Below are 23,507 nucleotides of genomic sequence, written 5' to 3'. Positions count from 1 at the left end.
GCAGTAACTGATTTTGAAATAGCCAAAGGACTTGCCTGGCTTTCCTGATGATGGTCAGGAATTGCAGGACCCCTGGATGGACTGAGAACAGATCAGCCAAGTGACTGGCACAGATCACGTTATTTTGCTCAAGACTAAGCTCCAGACTCGTATCAAGCCCCTGCTCAGGATTACACCATGTTCCCACTGTTACTTCAGATACATTAGCACAGTTCTGAATAGGAAGCCAACACATGTTCTTGTTTAATCTTTATTGATTTTTTTTTTTACAAGTATAGAATCTCATTTAAATCAGATAGCTATCTCAGCATCCAGCAATCTGCGTGCTCCTCCTCCTGAGATGCAGCAGAGGACACAAACGTCTCACTGAGGAAGGGGCTTGCTTTGTTCTCCTGGTGATGTGTTAACGAAACCCGGTCCCCGCTATCCGCGGGGAGGGGAGCGATGTTCGGCTCGCAGGGGCTACACCACGGGAAGGTTTCTCCCACTTCTCAGGTTGGAATCTTTCTCATCGCGAACAGAACAAGGCAAAGCCTTCTCCATAAAGCCATCCTCGTCCGGGAGGTTTCACAGATCGCCTTTTTGTGCGGAATAATTCTAGAATGCAACATAACCTTGAGGACATAATGAAGTGTTTTAGAAATGGGCTAAGGCAGATCACGACCGTACTTAGAGCTAAGTAATCAAGCGGATTTACCTACTTCCAATTTACTGGTTGATTGAATATTAGAAAACACAGCTCAGCCCTTTTGGAAGGTGGCCATGCACACAGTTTCCTAAACGTTTCTTTGGCTGGTCAGTGCAGGAAGGGTTAACCTCCCGCATCTGTCTTGAGCCACACATGGACAAATTCTGTTTACTTTCCACCCACAAAAAACACCAGTATTTTTCAGAAGTGTAAGTGTATTCCAGGACTATTGCCCTGGCATGGAATGAGTGAAAAAGGACTTTGTATTTATTTTGATTCCAATCTTTCAGATTTTATTTTACTTGTGGCTGACACGGACTGACTTCACTCTTTTTGACTTTTAATACAGATTAAGAGCTGACTAAAGATCTCAAACACTATATACTGAGAGTCACTACAGCTGTTAAAGAAAACACCAGCACTAGCAACACAACTCCACTCCTTCCTTCCTGGCTCTTGGTAGAACCCCCTGCCTTAGAGCAGGACTTTCCTCGGTCTGTGCTAGTGCCGCTCCCTAGCCACTACAGGATTTTGCAAGGAAGCAAACAAGCTATTAAAGAAATATCCAGGCTACCGCATCACAAAGCGCACTTTGTTCATCAACTCTGCCAAATGCCTTTTAGGCCTTTCCTCGTAGGATACTAATAAACTGACTAAAAAGAGAGGGAAGGTTTATGAAAGGAGAATAAACTTATAAGGAGACCTCGTTCTGCTAAATCAGAGAAATATGGATGGGGAATCCCTGTAGAGAGAAATGCGTCGAAGGGAACCGTTGGCCTTGCAGGTTAGTGAGGTGAGAATCAGTTGAGGTTCTGCTGTATGGTAAAGAACCAAAGTTGGCTGTAGAAAGAGAAGGGAATGTCTCCAGTCTGGCCGACTCAGAACAGCGTGTCCCTTCTGTTGTGCTTCCTGTCTGCAGTCCCATTAAATTCCCCAGTAAGGCATCAGGGGTCTCCTCTCTCTCTCGTAAACGTCTGGGATGATGCCATATGGTGTCTGTACCATTTTAACCGTCGTCTTCCCAAACAGCTTCCTCTCGTAGTCTATCAGTTGCCTCCAGAAGCCCACGTTGGGGCGTATAACGGGGCGCCTCGATTTGACCCAGTTGTATGCCTCGAACAGGGACACCTTGTGGTACTTCATCAGGTAGGCGATGCACAGCGTGGCCGACCTGCTCACGCCGGCCGCGCAGTGGACTAGGGTGGCCCCGTGCTTCCGCGCCACGCTGTTTATCTTGTCGGCGACGCTGTCGAAGTACAGGGAGATGGGGGCGTTGGGCATGTCAGCCAAAGGCACTTTCACGTATTCGAACTGGGGCCAGTTGAAGTTGGGAATCTCGATGGTTGCGTTGATTATGCAGGTGATCCCCCGGGACAGGAGCAGGTGCCGGTTGGAGGCGACGCTGCCCCGGCTCAGGTACAGCGAGGGGGTGATTTGGGCGATGCCCCCGAGGGCACCTTCAGAGAGCATTCGTGGAGCCATCAGAGTTCTCGGTAAGGAGTTGTGGCTTCTGGAGGTCATGGAGGATCTTGGCGCTCACACTTCCATTATGGGAAGGGATCCAACGGGATCTTCAGCCAAGGGAAGGATTGTCTGGCCTGGCGGCGCTAGGACAGCGAGAGCTTCCACCGCTTAGTCACTGCAAAACACAAGCAACACCACGTGAGCGGGGCGGCTGTCCGCTGAGACCACGTCTGTGCAAGAGAAGGAAAACCCAACTCACCCCGCTGTGGCCTGGACACCCCGCTACCGGCAAACCTCGGCAGGGTAAGGCTGTTCTGGGTTTGTACAGTGCTTATTACCACGGGGCCCCCGGGCGTTGCCAGGACAGATATTAACCAAAAGAAAAATCTTCCAGCCTAATTAGGTCCAATTACTCGTCAAGGGCTTAGGCAGTCTACCTCTGGGCCCGGACAGAATTTCAACCAGATTAGCGCGTGGAAGATTAGTTACACCTTTTTCGCATTCAAAAGCAGCAACTTCACAGCTGGCTGGAGTCCAAGGGGAAGGTGAGAAGCTCAGGCTGGATACGGATGCCAGCAATTTACCCTGCCCTCTCCCAGTGCCACCCTTCTTTTTCTTTTTTTTTTTTTAGGTATATGAAAGGCCCTGCCAAAATACATAAACATAGGAAAGTTGCTCATTAGAAAAGGCGGTGAGTCATGTCCATCTAGATCACTAATCGGCTCTCCGTGAGGCTGGGGAAGTGTGGAAAGAGTGACCTGGTTATGTCAGAAGCCGGGAGTAAAACTGAAGCAGAGGTAGGGACAAGGGAGGCTCTTTTCCTGCTGCCGTAATGACTGACGAACGTTTTGGAGAGAGCCACGCGCTGCAGAGGCTTGGGTTCGCCTGCTGTGGGCCCCAGGAAGGACGAGATCCGGGCACTCCTGCTTTTTCAAAGGCCAGAGTTCAAAACGAAATACCTGCTTTTATCTCCCCTACTCCTTTAGGACTTCCCCAAAGCCAGCGGAGAAGCTGTAAGCTTGGGGACGAGCCCTGGGGCATTAATAACCTGCAAGTCACTTCTGCCTGTGCTGTCTCCAGCTGGGACTGCCCCGGGGCTGCGGAGCTGCTGCTTCACCTCCCAGGCATGTCTGAGCCCACCCGTGGTGCCCTCGGGCTCCACGTGGGCTCCGGGTGGTGCTCAGGGTGCCTGCCCCCAGCAGTCAGCGCCCAGGTTCGGAGCCCTCAGCGCTCCCGGCGTGGCACTGCCCGCCTCAGGGGGCCGTGGCGGTTCCCAGAGGTGCCACCTCTCCCTGCTGCTTTCCCTACCTGTTTTTTCCTTCCCTGTTTCCCAGGGAAGGCCGAGGTGGGGGCAGAGCCAAGCTGGGTCCCCCCCGAAGGGCTGCGCCTCGCACACCCTGACACCACAGCGCAGCGGCCTGCCCGCGGCCCGGGCCCTGGGAAACGCCGGCAGGTCACAGCAGCGGCTGCTAGCGCTGCCAGCGCATTTTTGGCACGCATTTGCAGTATGGTAACTTAACGAGCATAACGCAGTCTCCTCTGTGGCTTGTTCCCTGCTGGCAGCTACTTGAGCAGCTCCTGAAACCGTGGGCCCGACGCGCGGGCGCTGCGAGGGTTCGTGCCCCACCGGGAAGATTTTTGCTGCAGCTGCGAGCGCCCAGCTTCTCCTGCAGCCCCCCCCTCCCCAGCCACAGCCACCCAGCCGGAGCAGCAGTGAAGGTGGTGTTTTTCCAAAGGAATGGAGGTCTTGGAGCATGGGAAATCCCTGCCCAGATGTCTGTTACTGACAACGCGAAGGATTTGGGCGCTTACACTCTGAAACAAACTGGTCCAAGTCACCGACCGGCACCCGGACGCGGTGGGCTGCTGCAGCTGGGGTGTCCCGTGGAGCGTGTCCAGCCCTGAGATGGGAAGAGAAGAAAACGTGGGAGTTATCAGGCTGTGGGCCCAGCCAGGACACCAGGAGCTCCCCCCTCCAAGGAATTCACCCTAAGTTCTCCTTCCCTGCACCAAGGGCACCTGGGAAGCGTTTGGGGTTTTCCTCTTCCACCACGAGCCTTAGAAACATGCCCTTGCCTCCAGCATCCGTCAAGCTCTCTCCTACTCCCAGAGCTCCGGGGTGAATCTGAGTTTCTGAAAGCTCTCTCCTCTGGGAGCCCCTCTGCAAGGGCTGTGCTATGAACTCCCCCTCCCCAGGCCCACGCCAGCAGGGGAGGCGCTGGGATTGCAGGGGCAAGGGGCAGAGCTGGCGCCAAGAGCTGCAGCATCCCTCCCCTGGGAAGCAGAGGACCGGGGAGGGGGGGGGAGCACCCCCCCTTCCTGTATTCCTCCAGCTAGCCCAAAATGAACAAATCCCAGAAGCGTGGGCGCAGCACGGGAACAGCAGCAGAGCCGCCCGCGGGGATGTGCTGCAGGAGCGCGAGCCCACGCAGGGAGAGCGTGAGCAGCGCCTGCCCCCGGAGCAGCTCCGAGAAGCCAGCCTCGCGCCGCGGCTAGCGGCCGTGCCCCCGGGGACAGCAGGGGAAAGGGCTCGGCTTCCCCCTGCGTGGCCATAAAACGAGGAAGGAAACCGCATGGCCAGGGAGCGAGGGGAAGCGGGCCTGGGGCTGCTGGCGGGTGCCGGCGCTGGGCAGGCAGCGTGCGCGGTGCTGCCGGCAGGCAGGGCGGGCCGGGAGCTCTGGCGGAGCTGGGAGCAGGCAGAAGGCAAACCCAAACAGGATTTTTAGCTCCACGCCTCCCTCCAGGAGGGCTGGGAAGCGTTAGCGTGGAGGCGACCCGCAAACACGCTGCAGCCGCGGGGCCGGGGCAGGGCTGCTCCTGCGGAGCCCGGCCAGGAGCGCACAGGGAGGGCCCCGCCGGTTTCCCTTACAAATTGCTGAATCCAGGCCTTCGTTCGCTCATTTGTCACCGGGTTAGCGAGACCACGCACGGCACCTGAACAGAAACATCTCCCGAGTCCTCCCGGTGGCATGAGCGACGCAGCCGGCAGCCAGCAGGGTGGTCGGGGTTCGGGTCCCTCTGGGATTTGGCCTTAGCGAACGGCAGGGCACGCGCTACGGGCTGCCACAGAAGTCCCCGGGCCCACCCACGGGGCTCACCCCACCTCTGCGAGCACCGCACGCTGCCTGAGCACCCCTGGGCCAGCCCCGATTTGATCCACAGGTGCCAGGCAGTGGGGAGAAGGGTGGCTTTTGTTACACCAACAGTCCTCTTGGGCACAAAGCATCGCCGCCGGAGGAGCTGTGAGCCTGAAGGCAGCCTCTGCTGCACCCCAGGCCCCAGCCAGCCCCGGTCGGTGCGTGCTGCTGGCCCCGTGGGGCTGCAGACGTCGCCGTGTCCCCACGGGGTCCTGCAGCCCCAGCTCCGTGTGGTGCCGGCGTGATCCTGCCCTCCTCCGCTCCGTGCCAGGGCGCGTCGCTCTCCGGTGCCGCGCACGTTTCCTCCTCAGCCCAAGGATTCGTATTTTGATTAAAAGATGAGCTCTAACGCGTCAAAAGCCAGCGGAGAGAACCTTTTGGTCTTAAAACGTTGAGATGGCCGAGCCGGCTGGTCTCGGCGGTGGGAGCAGGGCTTGGTTTGGCAGCGGGGCTGCGACAGCCGGCGGTGTCCGCTCCTGGAGCCGGCTGCTCGCCGCTGCCACGGCCCCTCGGGGGTGAGGGGCACTCGGGGCGCCTTGGGAAGGGCCCCGCTGCTTTCCATAACGCAGCTCCCGTTCGCAGGCACCGACTGATCCGGACATTTGCATGTGACGGGCTGGGCTCGCTCGGCAAACAACGCAGGCGCCGGGGCTGGCAGCGAGCTGCCCGCGTACCGCGACGGCACCGCGCGGCCAGGACGGACAGAGTCGGACGAGAGGCTCCCTGCTACAGAGGCCACCGCTCAGCCAGGAGGAGGGGAGCGGCACGAGGGATGTCTGTGCCGCCCCTGCTCGCAGCAGCGGGGCACCGGGGCGGTTTTGGGGCCGGCTGGGAGCGCAGGCAGCGCGCCCGCAGGCCCACGTCTCGGTTACGTGCCACCTCCCCGGGGCAGGCCGGAGGGGCCCCAGAACGGCTGCTCGCTGGCAGCGCTGCCGCCGCTCTCCTCCAGAAACGGTTAACGTCTCGCCGAGGTCCGCGTTATGTAAGCGGCCGACACGGCTGCTGCGCTCGGACCCAACGCGGCGCCGCGGGGGGCTGCCAGGAGCGCGGCCCTTCCCCGCGCCACGGCTGTGCAGCGGGAGCTGGCTGGGATGGGGGTGCCACCGACCGCAGCGCGCCGCCCGGGGCCTGTGACAGCTCGGGCCTCCTGCCCACGCAGCGGGCTCAGCAGCTGCCGGCCCGCGGGAGCCTGAAAACGCACATGGGGGGGGGGGTCTCACCGGGCACGGGTGGCGGGGCTGCCTCCTGTGCGGCGCGGCCGCTTCAGGTGGCGGTGAGAGGCTTCAGCTGCCCCTGGGAGCTTTCTCCCATCGCTCACGCCTGGCCCCCAGCCGACTTCGGACAAAGGTTCCCTGAAGCCTGCCGCTTCGCTCCCGTGAAGCGCCGGTTGCCTTCCTTAGCGCCCCCGAGTTCATCCCGGCCCGGCCCCCGCTGTGACCCCGCGCTGCTCCGCGCCGTGCAGCGGTTCCCATCGTCGCGCTGGGGCAGGGAGACGGGGAAGGAGCCAAGCGGCTCTTCCCAGCCTCTGCTCCAGGCAAAACAAGCAAAAAAAAAAAAAAAAAACCAAAAAACCAGCGAGGGAACCGGCTGAAGACGAAACGAGCCACACGCAGCCAGCCCTCGGCTGTGCCACCCGCGGTCCCTGCGTGGCAGCGGCAGTCGCAGGGGAGCAGCAGGGTCCCCAGCACGCAGAGCCCCCCGAACCGCCCTGCTGCAGGCCCGGCGCCTCCCCTGCTCTCGGCACGGGGGTTTTGTTGTTCCCCGCAAACGCAAGGAGAGGCTCGGGGCGCAGCACGGCTCGCCGGTGGGCTGGCTGCCACCAGGTGTTCCTGCCACAGCACCCTCGTCGCTGAGCTGATCCCAATTAACAGGCTAATTAATCTTGCAACAGCCCTGACCCACAGCAAACTCCTTCCAGGCTCTGCCTCGCGCTTCCCCATCCACAGACGCCGGCTTGCCGCCGTGTGCTCCTCCCGCTGGGGACCCCGGCGTGGGGTCCTGGGGCTCCCCAGCCCCGGTGGCACAGGGTCCCTGGGGTGCCCCGTGGCACAGGGGTGGGGACGAGCACAGCCTCCTCCCCCCAGGGAACTGGAGGGTTCTGCCGTGTCCCTCATCTGCTTAACGAGGGGTGGGGGAAGCGATTGGGTCATTACAGCCCGGAGATAAGCCTGGTCTCCAAAGCCTCCAGCTCCCCTCCGCGCAGCTCTCCCCAGGAGGGGTTTGTGGGGACGGGGCGCTGCCTCCCCAGCCCCTGCTGCAGCGGGGACCTCGCTTCTGCCCCCGGGGACTGGTTGTCCTCGCCTGGTGCCTCCAGCACGCTACGTCGCTGCGTGGGGTAAGTCTGGCGAGCTCGCGTCGGGCACCGTGGCTGTTTTTGCTGTGCGCAGAGGCCGAGCTGTGTGGTTCCTCCGTGGCTGGTCCCCCAGGAGATGGGGCAGGTGCCCCGCTGCAGGGGAGGCCCGTGAAAGCGGATCCCTGTGAGGCTGCCTGTGCCCATCTCTGTAGGGCTGGAGGGGCAGCTGAGCGCGATGCCAGCTTGCCACCGACTCAGGCTGGGTTTCCTGATGGTGGAGGGGCTCCTCTCCAGGCAAGGGGGTTTTCAGAAGCGGTAAGATAACACCTGTATGACGGTTTGAATATCGGACGCTCCGCTCCCTCAGAAAGGCTGCTGCTGGCAGCGCTTGCGGGTCTTCTGTTCCAAATCTCCCAATAGTTGGGATTTCCTCCTCTCTTTTTGGTTCCCAAAACACAGCTCTGTTAGTGAAGGCTGAAAGTCCCACAGGAGAACATTCTTGGTCCCCGGACCTCCTGAGAAAGGCTTGAAAACACCCCTGAAAGCTCCAAAGGCTGAGGCAAACACAGGCAGAGGTCACAGTTAAACACGCTGCGGTCTCTAGGACATGAGAGGGCCTCGCTTACTGGGCTCAGACAATGAGCTGGCAAGTCTGAGCTTCGTGTTTCTTATTCTGGGGCTGCTGGGAGTCTTTCCTCTGACTTCTTTGTTGTTTTGGATGATTTTTAAGGGCTCTTTTAGCTTGAGAGCAGAGGCACTGACTTGTTCCTAAGTGGCCGGAGTGAGGCTTGCAGCAGGTACTGGTCTGTGTGGCAGTAGCACAGTAGTAACGCACCTGGAAGAGGTGAAAACGTCTCCCCTGCTCCCCAGGGGCTGCCTGAGGTCCTGCAGACGCCTCACTCGGTGGCCAGATCCCCGGAGGGGCGGCTGGTCCTGCTCCGGCCTCTGCTGCTGCTGCCCTCGGCGTCCTGCTCTTCCCTGCAGCCCGTGGGAGGGCTGTGCGGTGCTGGGGACAGCAGGGACGCTGCGGAGCGAAGCGGGTGGCAGGGCCCGAGAGGCGTCCCAGCGAGTTCAGTGCTGAAGGAGGACAAAATGAACCGGGAGCCGTGCTTCCCCAAAAAGGCAGAGAAGCAGAAGCCCCCAGTTTGTTTCCCGGAGCATCATCTGGGATTCGAAGCAGGTTTGTGGGCTGGGAGTACGAAATGTCAGTATTGAAGCGAGCTTCTCCCCCTTCCCAGGAGAGGTAAAGTTATTCATTTTAGAGATGACAAATGCTTTCTAATGCTGCAGTAAAGAGAAGAGTCAATATTGCAGGCGCTGAATGAATGAGCCTGCTCAGGGCTCTTCCTAGCCAGGCTGAACAGAAAATTGCTTTGGAAATGGTCTCGGAGAACGGCATTTAAAACAAATTTCAGCAGAGAGCACAAACTGCAGCCATTCCCAGGGTCAGGCCTTGCTCGTACCGCGTCCAGGGGAGTTTGAAGCGGGTTCGGGGCTGTTGGGCAGCCCTGCCTCTCCTGGGCAGCGAGGATGTGCTGAGCCTGCTGGCTTCTTGCTCCTCGGCAGCTGCTTGCTCCGCTGGGGCTCGTTGCTCTCCTGCCTCCGGCTGCCCGTGGCTGTGCTCCGGGAGCTGTGAGTGCTCCAGGCCCCTCTCGGGAGCGTGGAGGGATGGGCAGTTTGGTTTGGGCATGGGGAAACAGGAGGGGCAGGGGGAGATGTGGGGTGTGACAAAGGATGCCCCCGCCGTACCTTACGCCGTGACAATCCCCGTGCCGATTCCTACGCGCGGGCTGCGTTACCCTGTTGGGCAAGCGCAGGATGGAAGCTGTCTGATGTTAAATCAGATAACCACCTGCCTCCCAGGAGCTCTGAGCAGGCCCGGCTGCTTGCACAGCACCCAGCACAACCGGGTGCCCCGTGCCCGCAGGAGCACGCAGCTGCCTTCGCAGGCTTGGCTGCGGGAGGGTCCTGGGCTCCTCATCGCTCAGCGACCCGAGGAAACGCGTTCAGCCAGGGCAACGCGCTGGGAGAACTTGCGAGGGGTTAACGAGCGATAGCAAAATACGGTTTCCAGAGCGTCGGGGGCATGCCTTGCAGCTGGCTGGAAGCAGCTTCTGGAGCAGCCCAGTGTGCCTGCAGCTTAACTCCCGAGCGCCCGGCGGTGCTCTGCCCCTTCTGCCGCTGCCAGCCGAGCAGGGCAGACCCGGCAGGTGTGTTTGGAGGCTGCCAGGCCCCTGCCCTGCCAGCAGGGACACAGAAGGCACCTCCGTGAGTCAGGAGCAGGCTGCAGGAGAGGGGAGGAAGGGTTGGTCACCAGCACCTGGGTGGGACCCGATGGGGCAAGGGGTTAGCGGTGCCTGCGTTCGCCCGGCTGGGTGCATCCACGCAGCCTGGCTCCCCTGTTTGCTGCTCTCCCAGCACCAAAAAGAGCAGCAGAAAAACAAAAATAAAATAAAAACCAACAACCCACAGGTGGCCGAGGCTCTGGAAGGCTCCGAAGGAAGGGCTGCTACCTGCCCCAGCCGCCAGGGCCCCTGGCTGCCTGCTCTCCTGCTGCCTGCACGCCTCTCCCCGCTCTCTCTGTGCGCTGCCGTCTCCCACGTGAGGCTGCCTGCCCACGGGCGCCTCGCCGCTCCCTGCCGCCGCCTCCTCCTCCTCGCCTCTGCTTCCTCTCCTCTCCCCTGGCAGCTGGGGCCTGCCAGCTTCATGCGGAGCCCTCGCCCCGCGGGGAGACCTCCCGGCTGCTGGGGAGGACAGAGGTGGGAGCCGGTGTGACCCGGAGCGCTGGTATTTATACGCTGCTGGGCGATGCAGCTGCTCTGCTCGGGGACAAGTCTCCCTCGGCAACCAGCAGGCTGATTTTATGCATGAGAAACAAACTGTCTTTTTTTTTTTTTTTAAGGGGGGGGAAAAAAAAAAGCTGTTATTTTGGAGCTCCTGGCGTGATCCAGGGCGCTGTGCTTGGTGTCTGCTGCTCGGAGCAAGAGGCAGGGGGCTCCCCTGCAGGGCCCAGGCCGGTAGCGTGGCCATCTGCATGTTGCTTAAAAACTCGGGTTGGGTGCACGAAACCTCTCTAAAAAACCATTATAAAGCCTTGAGGAAGCACGAACTGGATCCTAGAGTTGTGTGCGGTGTCAGGTGTGCCATCAGCTGAATGCCAGGCACTGCTCTCCAACCCTCTGCTCCCAAAGCAAGTCAGGAGAGATCGGCTGTTCTGAAGCGCACGGCTTGCTTTGGCACCAGGTGGTGGCACCTGGAGCGCAGGCGGAGCTCAGAAGCTCCCCTGCTCCCTCCCTTGCCCTGCACGGTCCCTTAAGAGGGACACCAGCTCCTCCCTGACAGCCGAACGGCACGGGGCCGGGCTGGCTGCTCGGCTCGTGGATGCTGCTGGAGGTTTCGCCTCTCATTGACGCGGCAGAGCTGTGCGCTGGGGGAGCACCTCTGTGCTTGGCACTGTCCCTGCTGGCCCACTTCAAAAACCCATAAAATTGAAGGCAGCTGTGAGTTCACTCCCGAGCTCCCTGGAAATCGTGCGGTACTTCCACGCTGATGCTCGCCCGGACCTTTCCGGGGGCTCTGCCAACGGGTGCGCACTCCCAGCGCAGCCCGCCTTCCCTGGGCAACCCCAGCGCTCCCTGGTGAACCTGGCTGATGGGCCTGGGGTGGAGGGATCCCCCCCCAGGCAGGCGAGCAGGGGCTGTGAACGCATCCCAAGGCCCTGCAGCGGTTCAGCAGGGGCTGTAAGAGCAGAAAGCACGAGCTGGAGGCAAAGCAGAAAGGGAGCGGGCCGGCAGCGGGCTGGCTGTGCCCGGCCTCCTGCCCGCAGCAGCTGGAAGGAATGAGGTCACTTTGTGAGCACATCAATGGGGTTGCTTAGGGTAACAGGAAGGGAGGCTGATTTTAATCAATTAGCTGGAAATCGAGTTTACATGCAGCAGCAAGCGCCTCCCATGCGAGCAGCCCAGGGCCAGCACCCCTGGTCTCCTGGTGCGGAGCTCGAGGCTCCGTGCGCCCGGGTTGGTATGGACGGGCGCCCGGCAGAGGGGACAGCGAGCGAATTCCAATTTCCCTCATGAATAGGGACGCCTGGCCTGGTGAATTCCTGCTCAGCCTCCCGCTCCGAACAGGAGGAGACACGCAGCCGCGCTCCGTGCGGGGGGCCGCGATGTTTACAGAGGGGGAAAAACCAAGGCTCGCTGGTGCCCGTGCCGCCTCCACGATGCCCCGCGTGGATGCCGGGGGCACGCGGAGGCACCTGCAGAGCTGTCCTGCCAGGAGCAACACCCCCGATGGCTGCCCTTGTTTTCTAAAGGGGGAGAGGAGCTGGGCAGCAGGAGCTGAGCGGTCACGCAGGCAGCAGGGGGTGCCCCGTGCACCTGCGGTGCCCACTGAAGGGTGGGCAGCGAGCTCGGCTGCCCTCTTACTGCTTGCTGCCCTCTTACTGCTTGCTGCCCGAGGTGCTGGAGGCCCGGGGCCGTGCTCCAGGGATTTCCCTCCTACTTCCAAACACCAGAGCCCTGTCTGCTAGGTGTTGACGTTTCCGTTCGCGTTGCGGTTGCTCAGCGTCTCTCTTTGAAGCCGTAACTCAGCGTGCACGTGGCGAGGCTGGGTACCTGGCGATGGAAGGGGTTGGGAGGAGCTCCCGTACCCAGTTTGAGGCATGAGCCTCGCCGTCTAGGGGAAAACAACCTGCTGTGAGGCCCATGGGAGGAAGGGGCGGCCATATCTTCCTGGTAGCAAGCCGGGAAGGCTTCTCCACGGCACCGCTGGATGGCCTCGCACCGATGGTCCTTTTGGGCTGCTGCTTCCCTCTCCTTGTCCTGACTTCTACCTGGACCCCAACTGCGCGGTGTGCCTGGTTCCAAGCTATTATAGACCCTCAAAACAGGCTCAAGCAGACCCCTGTCTCTTGTATAGCATTCCACACTCTTTCTTCCCTCCCATTGTATCCAATTTTAAGGGCTATTTCCCCCACAGCCGGTATATTTCTGAACGCAAAACCAGCCTGAGCTCTCCAGTTCGGAGACTTCAGTTGGGTCCAGCCACTGAGTCAAACCGTGCGACTTTCATATGGTCCTGATCAACACGGAAGCGCTGCGTGAGGCAGGAGCAGATCCCTTGGGGTTTGGATGAAATCCCTGGGATTTCACCTTTGTTTCCAGAGGGAGTGGGGCTGCTCGCGCCCTTGCCCAAGGCCCCCAAGGCAGGAAGGGCACGCGGCAGGGGCATGGTGCTGTGTGTCGGGCACGGGTCGATTACGACCCGCTGTGCTGCTGCTGCCCTCCTGATGTTCACCGGGGTTCTCTCAGCCACGGCACGGTGGCAGATTCCTGCTGGTGGGAGCCGCCGAGCGCTCTCCAAACTGGGGACTCATCTCCCGCTGCTTGGGAACCGGGGCGGCGGTGCTGCGAAGGCAGAACCAGCCTGTCCCAGCCTCTGGGAACAGCGGCACGCCTGGAGGTAGACGGAGAGGCCCAGGGGGAAGGAATCCGCTCCCTGCCAGGGCAGGGACAGCTGATCCGGTGAATCATAAGAGGAAAACAATGTTTTGCCGGTGCTAATCCCTCCACCGTTCCCGTGGCAGTGGCATTAGGGATAAACTGAACTCGCAACACGATATTAGGGCACCCGTCAATACGCAGAGCTCCAGAATAAAAGACTCATTTGCTGTCCAGTCGAACAGGTTATAATCCTCCCCGGCTCCCCGCAGCCACATGCCGGGCATCGATTACCGGTGTTGCTCACAGCGGCCACTCCGGAGCTGAGTCAAGGGCCGCGCAGGGAGGCGGCGTGGCTCTGAGGCCGGCCGCAGGCACGCGCCGGGGCCCCGCGGTGCCCTGGTAGCGGGGTGCCGAGGGCGCCCAGCACCCCGACGCGCGTCAGGCAGGGCTGGGGGTGCCTCGCCGGCACCCAGAGCCGCGAGGAAGCGGCCGAGCCCTGAGCTTCGCTGTCCTGGCACGGAGCTGGAGGGGGTGGCTCTCCCCAGCCGGGTTCCCCCAGCGGGGCTTTGCCTCCTCACGGAGTTCCCCTGCCGCACGGTCCCCCTGAAGCCGCCACCACCGGGGGGGGGGGGCTGCTGTCAGCCGGTGGTGGCCCTAACCGGGGGGGTCTCGGCCCCAGCTCGCCGCGATCCGGCGCTGCTGCGCGGCCCCCGGGGGGGGGCTGAGCCCGGCCGACGGCCCCCGGGGGGGGAGCGGGGCGGTGGGGCCGGGGGGCGGCAGAGCAGCGCCGGGCGGGGAGCCCGCGGCGGGGGCGGCTCGGCTGGGGCTCGGCACGGCGGGGTTGGGCTCCCCCCCTCTACCCCCCCCCCCCCCGCGTTGTCGCCCCGCAACTCCCGACCCCCGCTGGGCACCGGGACCCGCCCCGGCGCTTACCTCGGCTCCTTGGCGGCTCGGCTCCGCGGCGGCCGTCCCGCGGCGGCGGGCAGCACTTTTATCCGCCGGCTGCCGGCTCCGTCGCGGCGCTGCCACCTGATCGCGGCGCTGCCGGGGCCGCCCTCCCTCCCGCCCCCCGCCCGCCCCCCGCCCGTGGCAGTTGCCCGGCGGCAGTTGCCCGGCTACGGCGGGGCTGAGCCCGCCCGGCTCTGCCCCCGGGCGGAGCGGATGGCGCCCGGCCCGCCCTTAAAGGCGCAGCGAGGCCGGGCCGGGGCCGCGGCGGGGCGTGGGGACGTGGTGGGGCCCCCGTGGGGGGCGTGAGGCGCGTTCCGTGAGGGGACGCGGCGGGGTTCTCGTGGCGGTGTCACCGTGTGTGGGGGCGCTACAGAATCCGTGTGGGGACATGGGGGGGTCCCTGTGGGGACGGAGATGTGGCGGAGTCCTGAGGGGGCACAGCAGGCTCCTTGTGGGGACATTACAGCATGTGGGGACATGGGGGGCCCCTGTGGGGACACTACAAATTCCATGAGGAGACACAGCAGGGTCCCTGTAGGGGTGTCACCGTGGGGACATTACAGTGTATGGGGACGCTACAGAATCCGTGGGGGACGTGTGGGGACGGAGATGTGGCCCTGAGGGGACACAGCAGGGTCCCTGTAGGGGTGTCCATTACAGCGTGTGGGGACGTGGCGTGGCCCCTCTGGGGACATTACAAATTCCATGAGGGGACGCAGCAGGGTTCTTGTGGGTGTGTCGCTGAGGGGACATTACAAATGCCATAAGGGGACACAGCAGGGTCCCTGTGAGGGTGTCAGTGTGGGGACACTACGCAGTCTGTGTGGGGATGTGGTGGGGTCCCTGTGTGGACAGAGATGTGGCAGAGTCCGTGAGGGGACAGAGCAGGTCCCTGTGGGGGTGTGACAGTCTGGGGACATGACAGGGTCCCTCTGGGGTTGTGGCAGGGTCTGTACCCCCATCTGGGGATGGAACAAGAGCATATGTGGGGCGCAGTGGGGTCCCTGTGGGGACATGCCAAGAATAAGTGTGGGGCATGGCAGGGGCCCTGTGGGGACGTGGTGGGGTCCCTGTGGGGACATTACAGAGTCTGTGCGGGGACGTGTGGGAGTCCCCATGGGGGTTTGACAGCCTAGGGACTTGACAGGGTTCTTGTAGGGACGTGGCAGGGTCCCCCTGGGAACGTGACAGGAGTATATGTGGGGCACAGCGGGGTCCGTGTAGGAGTGTTAGACGGTCCCTGTGGGGTTGTGACTGAGTGGGGACGTGACTGTAAGGACATGGCGGGGTCCCTGTGGGGATGGGGATGGCAGAGTCCATGAGGGCACACGGCAGGTTCCCCATGAGGATGTGGCAGAGTCCCTGTGGGGACATGATGAGTATATGTGGGACATGGCAGGTCCCTGGGGGAATGTGACAGCGTGGGGGCTCTGTTAGGGGTGGGACACGCTGTGTCCCCATGAGGACTCTGTCAGCATGGGGGGGGACATGACAGAGGTGGGTCCCCTTATGGGGTCTCCATGGGGAGCGGACAGTGTCAGGATGGAGCTGAGCCCGTGCTTCGGGGACTGGGACCTCCCTGCACACACGGAGCTGGACAACAGGGCTGAGGGGACACCTCGGGCTGGGGTCCCTTCTCTCACAGCAGGGTGGGCTTTTGGGAACTCGAGGCGAAGGTGGCGGGGTCTGCACCCCCCTGCCTTCGCCACCATGTCGGCTGGGAGCAGCCTGTGAGCTCAGCCGGGCTGCGCTGGCCTGACACAGGGGAGGAGGAGGAGGAGGAGGCAGCAGCCTCCGCTTTAACCCCCCGGCTGCCAGAGCCTTGCCAGCAGTCTCCGAAGCATCGCCACCCTGGCTCGGTTTTGTTCGTTTTCTGCTGCTGTCGTCGTGTGTTTGGACCAAAATAGCAAAAATCCCTAATAGGAAGCTTCCCTTACCTCCGAGCCCTCTGGCTTTTATCTCACTTCAGTAGGTTTCGTGACTCAGCAGCCCAGATGGAGCCGTCCCTCACAGCCTTCAGCACCAAATCTGTTTATTGCTCCAGAGGCTGTTTTTCCAAGAGCCTCTCTGCTTTGTAACAGCCAGTGCTCTTCCTTAAAACCCTGCCTCTCCAGCCAAGGAGCTCATCACATTCAGCGCGGAGGTGGGTGAGGAACAAAAATAGACAAATTAAGAAAACCTCAAAAGGCCAAAAAATGAAAATGTAAGGATTTCGGCTCTGTGAGCTGGAGGTTTGCTTCGCCTCTGTGTTGCGTCAGATTTGCTCTGCTCTTCCTCTGCCCCTGCCCGGTGGAGCGGCACCGCACCACGGGCAGGGATGGACCCCGGGGCAGCAGGTCCCCTCTGCCCGGCGCCGTGGAGCCGTCCCTGGTGCTTCTGGCAGCCGGGGGCTGGCTCTCAGCATGTGTGGGTACAGCTGGGGTTGTTTATTTCCCCTTGCATGGGAATCACTGCACGCTCTTCCCTGGGTCAGAGAGCAGAGGGCACAGCGGGGCGTTAGATCACGGGTAGGCTGTCGGGTTACCCCTGCAGGTTTTGAGGTGTTCCCCTCTGCAGATGGCTCTGAGGTGAGATCCCGGGTCTGCCGAGGAGCTGCCAGACAGACTGACCTTCCGTGGGTGTCTGCTTGGGGCTGGGGGGAGTGGGACTGTGTCCTCGGAGCCCTCACAGCCCAAATCTGGGGGGCAGGGGGGGTGTCAGCAATGGGCAGCACAGAGAGCGGTGAGGATGTTTTTAAGGGTGGCAGCCTCAGCGCCTCGTAGTGTTCGTCCAAGCACTGAGCAACCAGCCCCCCCCGTCTCCCCCCCTTGTCCTCTGCCTGCCACAAAATGAGAAATGCATTCCTGGGCAGAGCCGGCTGCTTGTCACGGGCGGCTCTTAACTACTCGTGCAGCGGCGGATGGATGCTTTTAGTGCCGGCGTAATTTGGGCTTTTAACCTTCACCCTGCCAGCAGCTTTGTGTTTTTAGCATGGGTTAGAGCAGGCAAAGAGGGAAACTCTGGAGGCCTTTGACCCAAGGATGCAGCAAATGAAGCGGGTACAGGAGTTAAAAGGAAACATCGTCTCCTCCCCACGCTCAGCCCCTCTGCAGGATTTGCTCACGGGCAGCTCTCGCACGGGCAGTTTCAGCCAGAGGGGATGCATGGCACCAGGCACTCCAGGCCCTGCTTGTCCTTGGTCCCCACCAAAGACGTGTTCTTCTGCTGCCTTGTGTGTATGGGATGGTGGCAGCTCATGGGAGGCTTCCCCTCCTTCCCCTAGACACGTAGGGTTGTGCATTATGGGTGGTTGGACCAGACTATCTTGGAGGTCTTCTCCAACCTTAAAGATTCTGATTCTCTTCCCTTGGAAGAGAAACAAAAATGGTGCTGGGACAAGACAGGTGAAGCAGGACCAGGCCCCCTCCGTGAGGCCCCGTGTTTGGGGTCAGTGGTGTCTCAAAGAGGAGCCTCGAGCCCAGGAAGAGCTCAGTCATCCCTGGGGCGAGCGTGGCGCAGCGCAGTCCCGGGCGCATTCCCAAAGGGTGCGTCTGGCCCGCAGTTCATCAGCCGGTCATTAGGGTCATTAGTTTAATCACCGGGGTGTTTTCCTGCCCTGCTCTGTGATCAGCGGTGGCCACGCGGCCGCCCAAGTGGGGAGCAGCTCGCCGGTTTCCGCAGCGGCCCCAGCGCCGCGCGCAGGAATCCAGCTCCCGCCGCCAGCCATCCTCTCCAGTTTCCATGGTTACACGAGAGTTTACCCGTCCCTGGAAGGGCGCAGGGACCCGCCGTGATGCGAGAGGCCTGGGGCCGCGGCACCTCCTGCCTTACGAACAGCAGCGAGCGCACGGCAGGGCAGTTAAACCGCTCGGCAGCGGGCGTTCGCTGTCCTTGCGGCGTGCGTGCCCCTGCTGAGCGGCACCCTCGGGGCACCCAGGGGGCTGTGGTGCGGTTTTGGGGTGCTGCCTTTTCCCCTCCTTGCTCCCCAGCCCGCAAGTGACAGCCTCGGGGACCCGTGGGGATGCGGAGAGTGATCTCCCGCAGATAAATCCAGCTGAGGAGCCATCGGCTGCCTCTCGTTAGATGCGAGGTGACAGCGCGGAGCAGAGGGAACCCTGAGCAGGCGTTCAGGCTATGGCTTGTTAATGGGGGAAAACAGAACCTGAGCTTTAGGTCACCTCTGATGATTTGAGTGGCCAAATATAGGTCACCGGAGGCCTCTCTGGGGAGGCAGGAGAATGTCAAAACACAGCAGGGATTTTTGCTCGCTTTCAAGCGGCGGAGGAAGCAGAGGGGTTGTGTATCCAACCCATGGGGCGAGTCCTTGGTGCTCCCTGACCCCTGGCAGGGGGAGAGCTCGGCTCCTGTGCCCACGGAGCCCGGGAGGTGGCCGCGGTGCCTCCTCGGCAGTCAGCTGCAAAGGCACGTGGTGCTCCCGAACCCGCGCGGCGCTCTGATTCATGAGGCCGGTGCGCGGAGCGGGAAGTGCTTCCGTAGCCCAGGCGTGGTGCGCCCGGCCGCGGGGAGCCGCGTGTGCCAAGGCTGAGTCACCGCGGGCCGTCCTCGCGCCTCGCCCTGGCAGCGCGGGCATCCCTGCACGCTCCTGCACGGGGGAAGCACCACGCGCTGGGGCCAATTTTCCCTCTGCTCTTCCGCCTGTGGGGGACGGCGGGCTCCACGGGGTCATGGGAAGCAGCTCTGCTGTGGTTGTTGGCTTGAGGGGGTCCCCTTGTTGCACTGCTGGCTGCTCAGATGGGCGAACAGAGGTGGGGACTGTGCAGGGCCCCCTGGTGCAGGCTGTTTTGGCAGCTCCCTCAGCAAGAAGCTGGGTGCAGAGGGGTGCCGGGGCGCCATCCTGCCGGGAGGGTGGGGTGAGCTTCATCCGGGCGCTGGTCCACTGAGTCACGGGGCTGAGCAGCCACGCGAGCCGCAGCGTGCGTGCGTGCCTCCGGCCCCGCTGGGGGTGGTGGTGCCCCGTGCCCCGGGGAAACACGCTGCGGGGAAGTGAGGGCTGAGGGACTGACGTGGCCGGCAGCTCAGCCTCCTGGGGCGCTCATCCCTCCTTGCACCTCTCCCGTCCCAGCCCGCACATCACCGCCTGTCTCTGGGGGGGCCAAGCTGGGGTCTCTGCCTCGCTGCAGGGGCCTCAAACGTCTCCTGAATTTCCAGCCTCATTCATGCTTTTGCCTGCACGCGGCGACGCTCTTAAAGCCCCTTTGGTGTTTAGCAAACAGGGCCAGCACTGATACGGCCGACGCAGTCCCGCTCGCGCCTGCAGGCAGCCTCAGCCCCTCTTGGGGACGCGGTGGCAGCTGTCCCCAGAGCACCGTCCCCGGGCAGCGACTGCCCCGCTCTGCTGCGAGGACACGACCTGTGCAGACCAGGCAATCCCTAAGATTTCCCAAGCCACGAGAGTACAAAACGCTGGGCCACCCTGAGCGCTCGCCTGTGTTCGGGTTTCTCCTGCTCTTTCCTACTCCCTCTGACGCTTTTCGGGTTCCCGTGCCGCTTCCACCTGGCACTGCTGCGGTGTGCCGATGCGGTCGGGGTGCGTGGCCCAGCCTGTGGTTCCCTCTAGAAGCATGAACGGCTCCTTAGGGAAAAGTTGCAGGGCCCAGGGGCAGCGGTGCATGGGGCCGCGGTGTTCGTGCACACGCGCGTGCTCCCCGGCGGCCCCACGCGCGGGGCGGGAACGCGTTGGCTCTCCCGGTGCCGCTGCACGCACTTTCTCTGTACCGACGAACCCGCGCTGTTTTTCCCGGAAGGCTGCTGAACCAGTTTGTTGGAGGAGCAGAGGAAATTGCTGCGGGGCAGCTCCGAGTGGATTTTTCTGCGTTTGTTCCAAACAGGCCGGGAGGAGGCTCGTGGCGTTCCTCTACCCGGGAGCTGAGAAGCTGCTGTTGCAGAGCAGCGATGTTCGTCTCCGAAAGGAGGCGGTTTAGGTTTCACCGGCCCCACCTGAGGGAACTTGAGCAGGCAGCAGAAGTAGGGCTTTTTGCGACTCTGTTATCAGCGTTATCTGCTCCGCCGCAGCCTGCTGCGTCCGTCAGGAGCTGGGGAGCCTGGGGTTGTGCTGGGGGCTGCACGAGCCCCCGGGACCCAGTCCGGGCAGCCCAAACCTCCCAGCTCTGAGTCACCGAAGGGCTGAGGGTGTTCGCTGCTGGCGTGGCTGCAGCTGTCAGGGAAAAAAAAATAATACCGATGCTTTTAATGGCAGGCAAATACCAGCGCCAAAGATTCGCCCTGCACATGCCTCGTGCGATGGCTGTTAGGGGTGACCAAGAACGTGCGGGGACGGAACAGCTCCAGCCTCTCCCTATCGCCGGGGCTCCGCTGTAATTAATGCTGCCGGGATCCAGATAGGCACGTGAACCCAAACTGGCCGTCTTCCCATCCTTCCCCAGCCTTGTTCCATATTTAATCTTTCATGTTCACCTGAGTCTCTAATTAAACCGACTGCAATCCTTAGCAGAGAGCCCGCAGTGTGCCAACAGGCTCTGGCGTTCCCGAGCGCCGTGCGTGAGAGCCCCGCGCACGGAACAAACCCAGGGGCAGGCTCTTTCCTGTTTTATTTTCCTCCCCTGAAGTAACGCTGACCCCAAAGCAGGGTCTGCAACGAGGGCCCGCTAGCAGCCAAGTTCTCAAGTGGTGCGTGGGGACCGTCTTTTATTATTGTTCACAAAAAAACACGAACGGTTAGCTTGGGGTGTCTGACAAGCATTTTGCCGGGTTTCTTTGTGCTGTTGGCAGCTGCCCAGGGGCCTGGGTGAGGAAGGGCAGCGCCGGACCCCCGCGTGCCGCCCCCGATGCCGCAGCGCCCCCGTTAAAAATAAAAGCACGCGCCGAGGCTGTGAATGGGCTCCTGATTTCCTGGGGTTGCTGCGCGGGTCCGGGTGCTGGGAGAGATGCACGTTGTAAATAGAACACCATATCCATGGCAACCCCAACTTTTCGTTATTGTTAATTACTCGCACGGTGCCAGCGCCGCACATGGCGCTTCCCAGCGCGGATAAAGATAGATCCCCCCCCCTCTCCGAGCGACACCGCCGCGACAGCCAGCTCTTGGGAGGCTGGGGCCGGGCCTGGCAGGCAGCGGCGGAGACATTTTGTGAGGAGCTGGGGTTTAAAGCAGGAGGGACTGGCATGGCAGCGAGGCAGCCGGGAGCTTGGGGGTGGCTTTGTCCCCAAGCCCACCTTCCCTGCGTGCCGGGAAATGGCTCGGGGCGGGGGGCGGCAGCAGCTTGGAGGAGGTGGGCAGCGAGAAGGGGAAGGGGCCTCCCCGTCGCCTTCCCTCCTCTCTGCTTAGCGGTGCCTGGGAGAGCAGAGGGGGAAACGCGCAGCGTTCCTCACCGAAGGGATTCTTGGCGCCGGCTGGAGCAATCGTGCCCTGGAGAAACTTGCTCCAGGAAGCCCGACCTGCTGTGAAATCCGTCCAGCTGAGCTTGTCCCCAGCTGGTGAGCTCAGCCTCGGCCGGAGCTGTTCGGGTGGGATTTGTTTTGTGTTCGCTGGGCTTCGTTTTACTGAGAGCTCCCGGAGGAGGAGGCCCCCGCCGTGCCCCCTCCCGTCACCCGCTCTGGCCCCAGCTGGCGTTACAAGCGGTGAAGCTCGGTACCCAGAACCCTGCCATCGCCGTGTCCCCGGTGACTGCCACCGGTCCCCAGGCTGCGGTGCAGGGGGGTGCACGTGGATGGGGCTCAGCCCCCGCCTCAGCCCCGAGCCCAGCTCCCACGGAGCCTCGTAACCCCGCAGCCTCCTCCCAGCCCTTTCCCGGCACGAGTGAATTGTGCTGGGGCCTGGCAGTCAGAGGCGACAGGCGCAGCAAGGAGGTGCTGAGCCTGGCACAGGCGCGCTGGAAGCCTGCTACCTTCCCTGCTTTGGAGATGCCCTGTGAAAGGAGAAAAACCTGTTGTTTCTGTGCTTTGATGCTCTGCGAGGGAAAGATCCCAGCCCTGCTTCCCCAGGAAAGGAAAACTTTTCTGGTTCCCCTCCTGTCCAGCTGAAGGAACGCAGCTCTCCCCTCTCCAGAGATCTTTTCTCCCTGACACTGTCCAGATGGCCGAATTATTTAGCGCTACCCAAAGCACAGAGCTCGGCAGCGTTTGGTCAAAGCAGGTCACGTTCGTGGTCCTGTTCAGGCCCTTTGGGGCAAAGGGGGGGTTCCTCACGTGTGCTGGGTGGGGATGCAGCTGATTTTGGGGTGTTCAGAGCAGGTACAGAGCCAGTGACTGGCTCACATACTGCTTTTTTGTAGAAATCATCGCACAGCAGACAGGGCAGGAGCAAAGGCAGTTTTTCTTTTGGTTTAGTGTTAAAAGACAATAGGGAAATGCATTTACAACTTTGTCCCTTCCCTTGGCACTTCTGGTCCATGCGATCTCAATTTCTACGGGCCTCGTGTCAGTCTTCAGTAGGTCATTTGTTGCTGCTGCTTTCCTTTAAATAGTAGCACTTGCTAGGTAGCTTGGTGCCACATCCACGCAGCCACCGTTGTGCATTTATCTCCTCTCCTAGTGAGAAGCTGATGGGTACAGACTCAGGCAGTTGCGTGACCTTCACAGTCTCACAGTCCAGGAATGCAGACTTGAGCGTTTTGGATCGTTTTGATTTTATTACAAACCAAAATTCTTCCCCTTCAGTGGCACCTCAGGTACACAGGATAATTACTCTTGGGGGAGGGGGGCAGAAGCAAACAAACAAAACCTAAAGCCAAACATCTTAAATAGGCATCGGTGTAGTTACAGGTTAGGCTTTTCAACACGATCCCCAGCTCGAGAGCAGGCAGCATCCTGCCTGCTTTGGCCATTAGCTTACTCACGGAATGTTGTTTCAGTTTCAGTTAACGAATTGCACCGTACATTAGCAGTGGAAGCTGATAAACAATTTACTGCCTGGTAAACCATGCCGAGCTGCATCTGGAGAGGACCATCCTCATCACCCAACTGCACGTTCAATTGCAAATGTTTTGCGGAGGTCTCCCGAAGGATGCTGTGATGCGACTGGGTGCTTTGTGGCTGCGCAGTGACTCGCTGCACCTTGTCCTGGCTTTGTCGGTCAGCTGGGTACGCGCTGCTAACGCGGAGAGAGCGAGGGCCCACGTTCAGGTTGGCAACAAAGGCTGAAAGCGCACGCCCTGGGCGGTTTGTGGTGTTCTTCACTTGGTATCTTTTGTGAGAGAGAACGTCAGGGTATGGAGTGGCTTTTTATTTATGTTCTGAAAGGCTGCTCCGCTCCGCTTGTAACATCCAGCCTTTCCAATGAGCTGGGGCGACCAAATCAGAAGACTTAAAGTGAAGGATTATATAGAACCTGGCAATCACAGATCAAGTAGGGAGCAGATGAAGCTTATTGGTTTGTACAGCGCGCTCATGCTGTGATATGTGCTAGTATCACATAAAAGTAACAACTGCTGAGGAGCTTCCCTGGAATGCCCTCTCCCATCCTTTATCATAATTAAGTTAAAAAGACTGGACTGTTGCAAGCTCTATTTTTACACCCTCCGGGATGTGCTATCTCCTTTGAAAGCTGACACTTTCAGGAAGGAGTACGAGAAGGGAGG

General features: G+C 61.2%; 1 protein-coding gene across 2 annotated transcripts; it reads right to left on the bottom strand.

Annotated features, from left to right (window-relative positions):
- Positions 1–232: 232 nt before the first annotated feature.
- Positions 233–14,098, bottom strand: DUSP14 (dual specificity phosphatase 14). Of its 2 annotated transcripts, XM_066979548.1 has the most exons (3): positions 13,957–14,098; positions 3,965–4,053; positions 233–2,327 (listed from the first exon to the last, which is right to left on the bottom strand). In XM_066979548.1, the coding sequence occupies exon 3, from the start codon at positions 2,207–2,209 to the stop codon at positions 1,613–1,615; it is 597 nt and encodes a 198-aa protein (XP_066835649.1). In that variant the 5' UTR covers positions 2,210–2,327; positions 3,965–4,053; positions 13,957–14,098; the 3' UTR covers positions 233–1,612. The 2 variants fall into 2 exon arrangements, with proteins under 2 accessions (XP_066835649.1, XP_066835650.1); XM_066979549.1 differs by lacking the exon at positions 3,965–4,053 and having other exon boundaries at positions 13,957–14,089.
- Positions 14,099–23,507: the final 9,409 nt, after the last annotated feature.

The sequence above is a fragment of the Anser cygnoides genome, chromosome 18 (assembly GCF_040182565.1).
Source record: "Anser cygnoides isolate HZ-2024a breed goose chromosome 18, Taihu_goose_T2T_genome, whole genome shotgun sequence".
In the NCBI taxonomy this organism is placed as follows: Eukaryota; Metazoa; Chordata; class Aves; order Anseriformes; family Anatidae; genus Anser; species Anser cygnoides.
The sequence above is the reverse complement of the archived record's forward strand: the minus strand, read 5'-3'. Positions and strand labels throughout refer to the sequence as shown.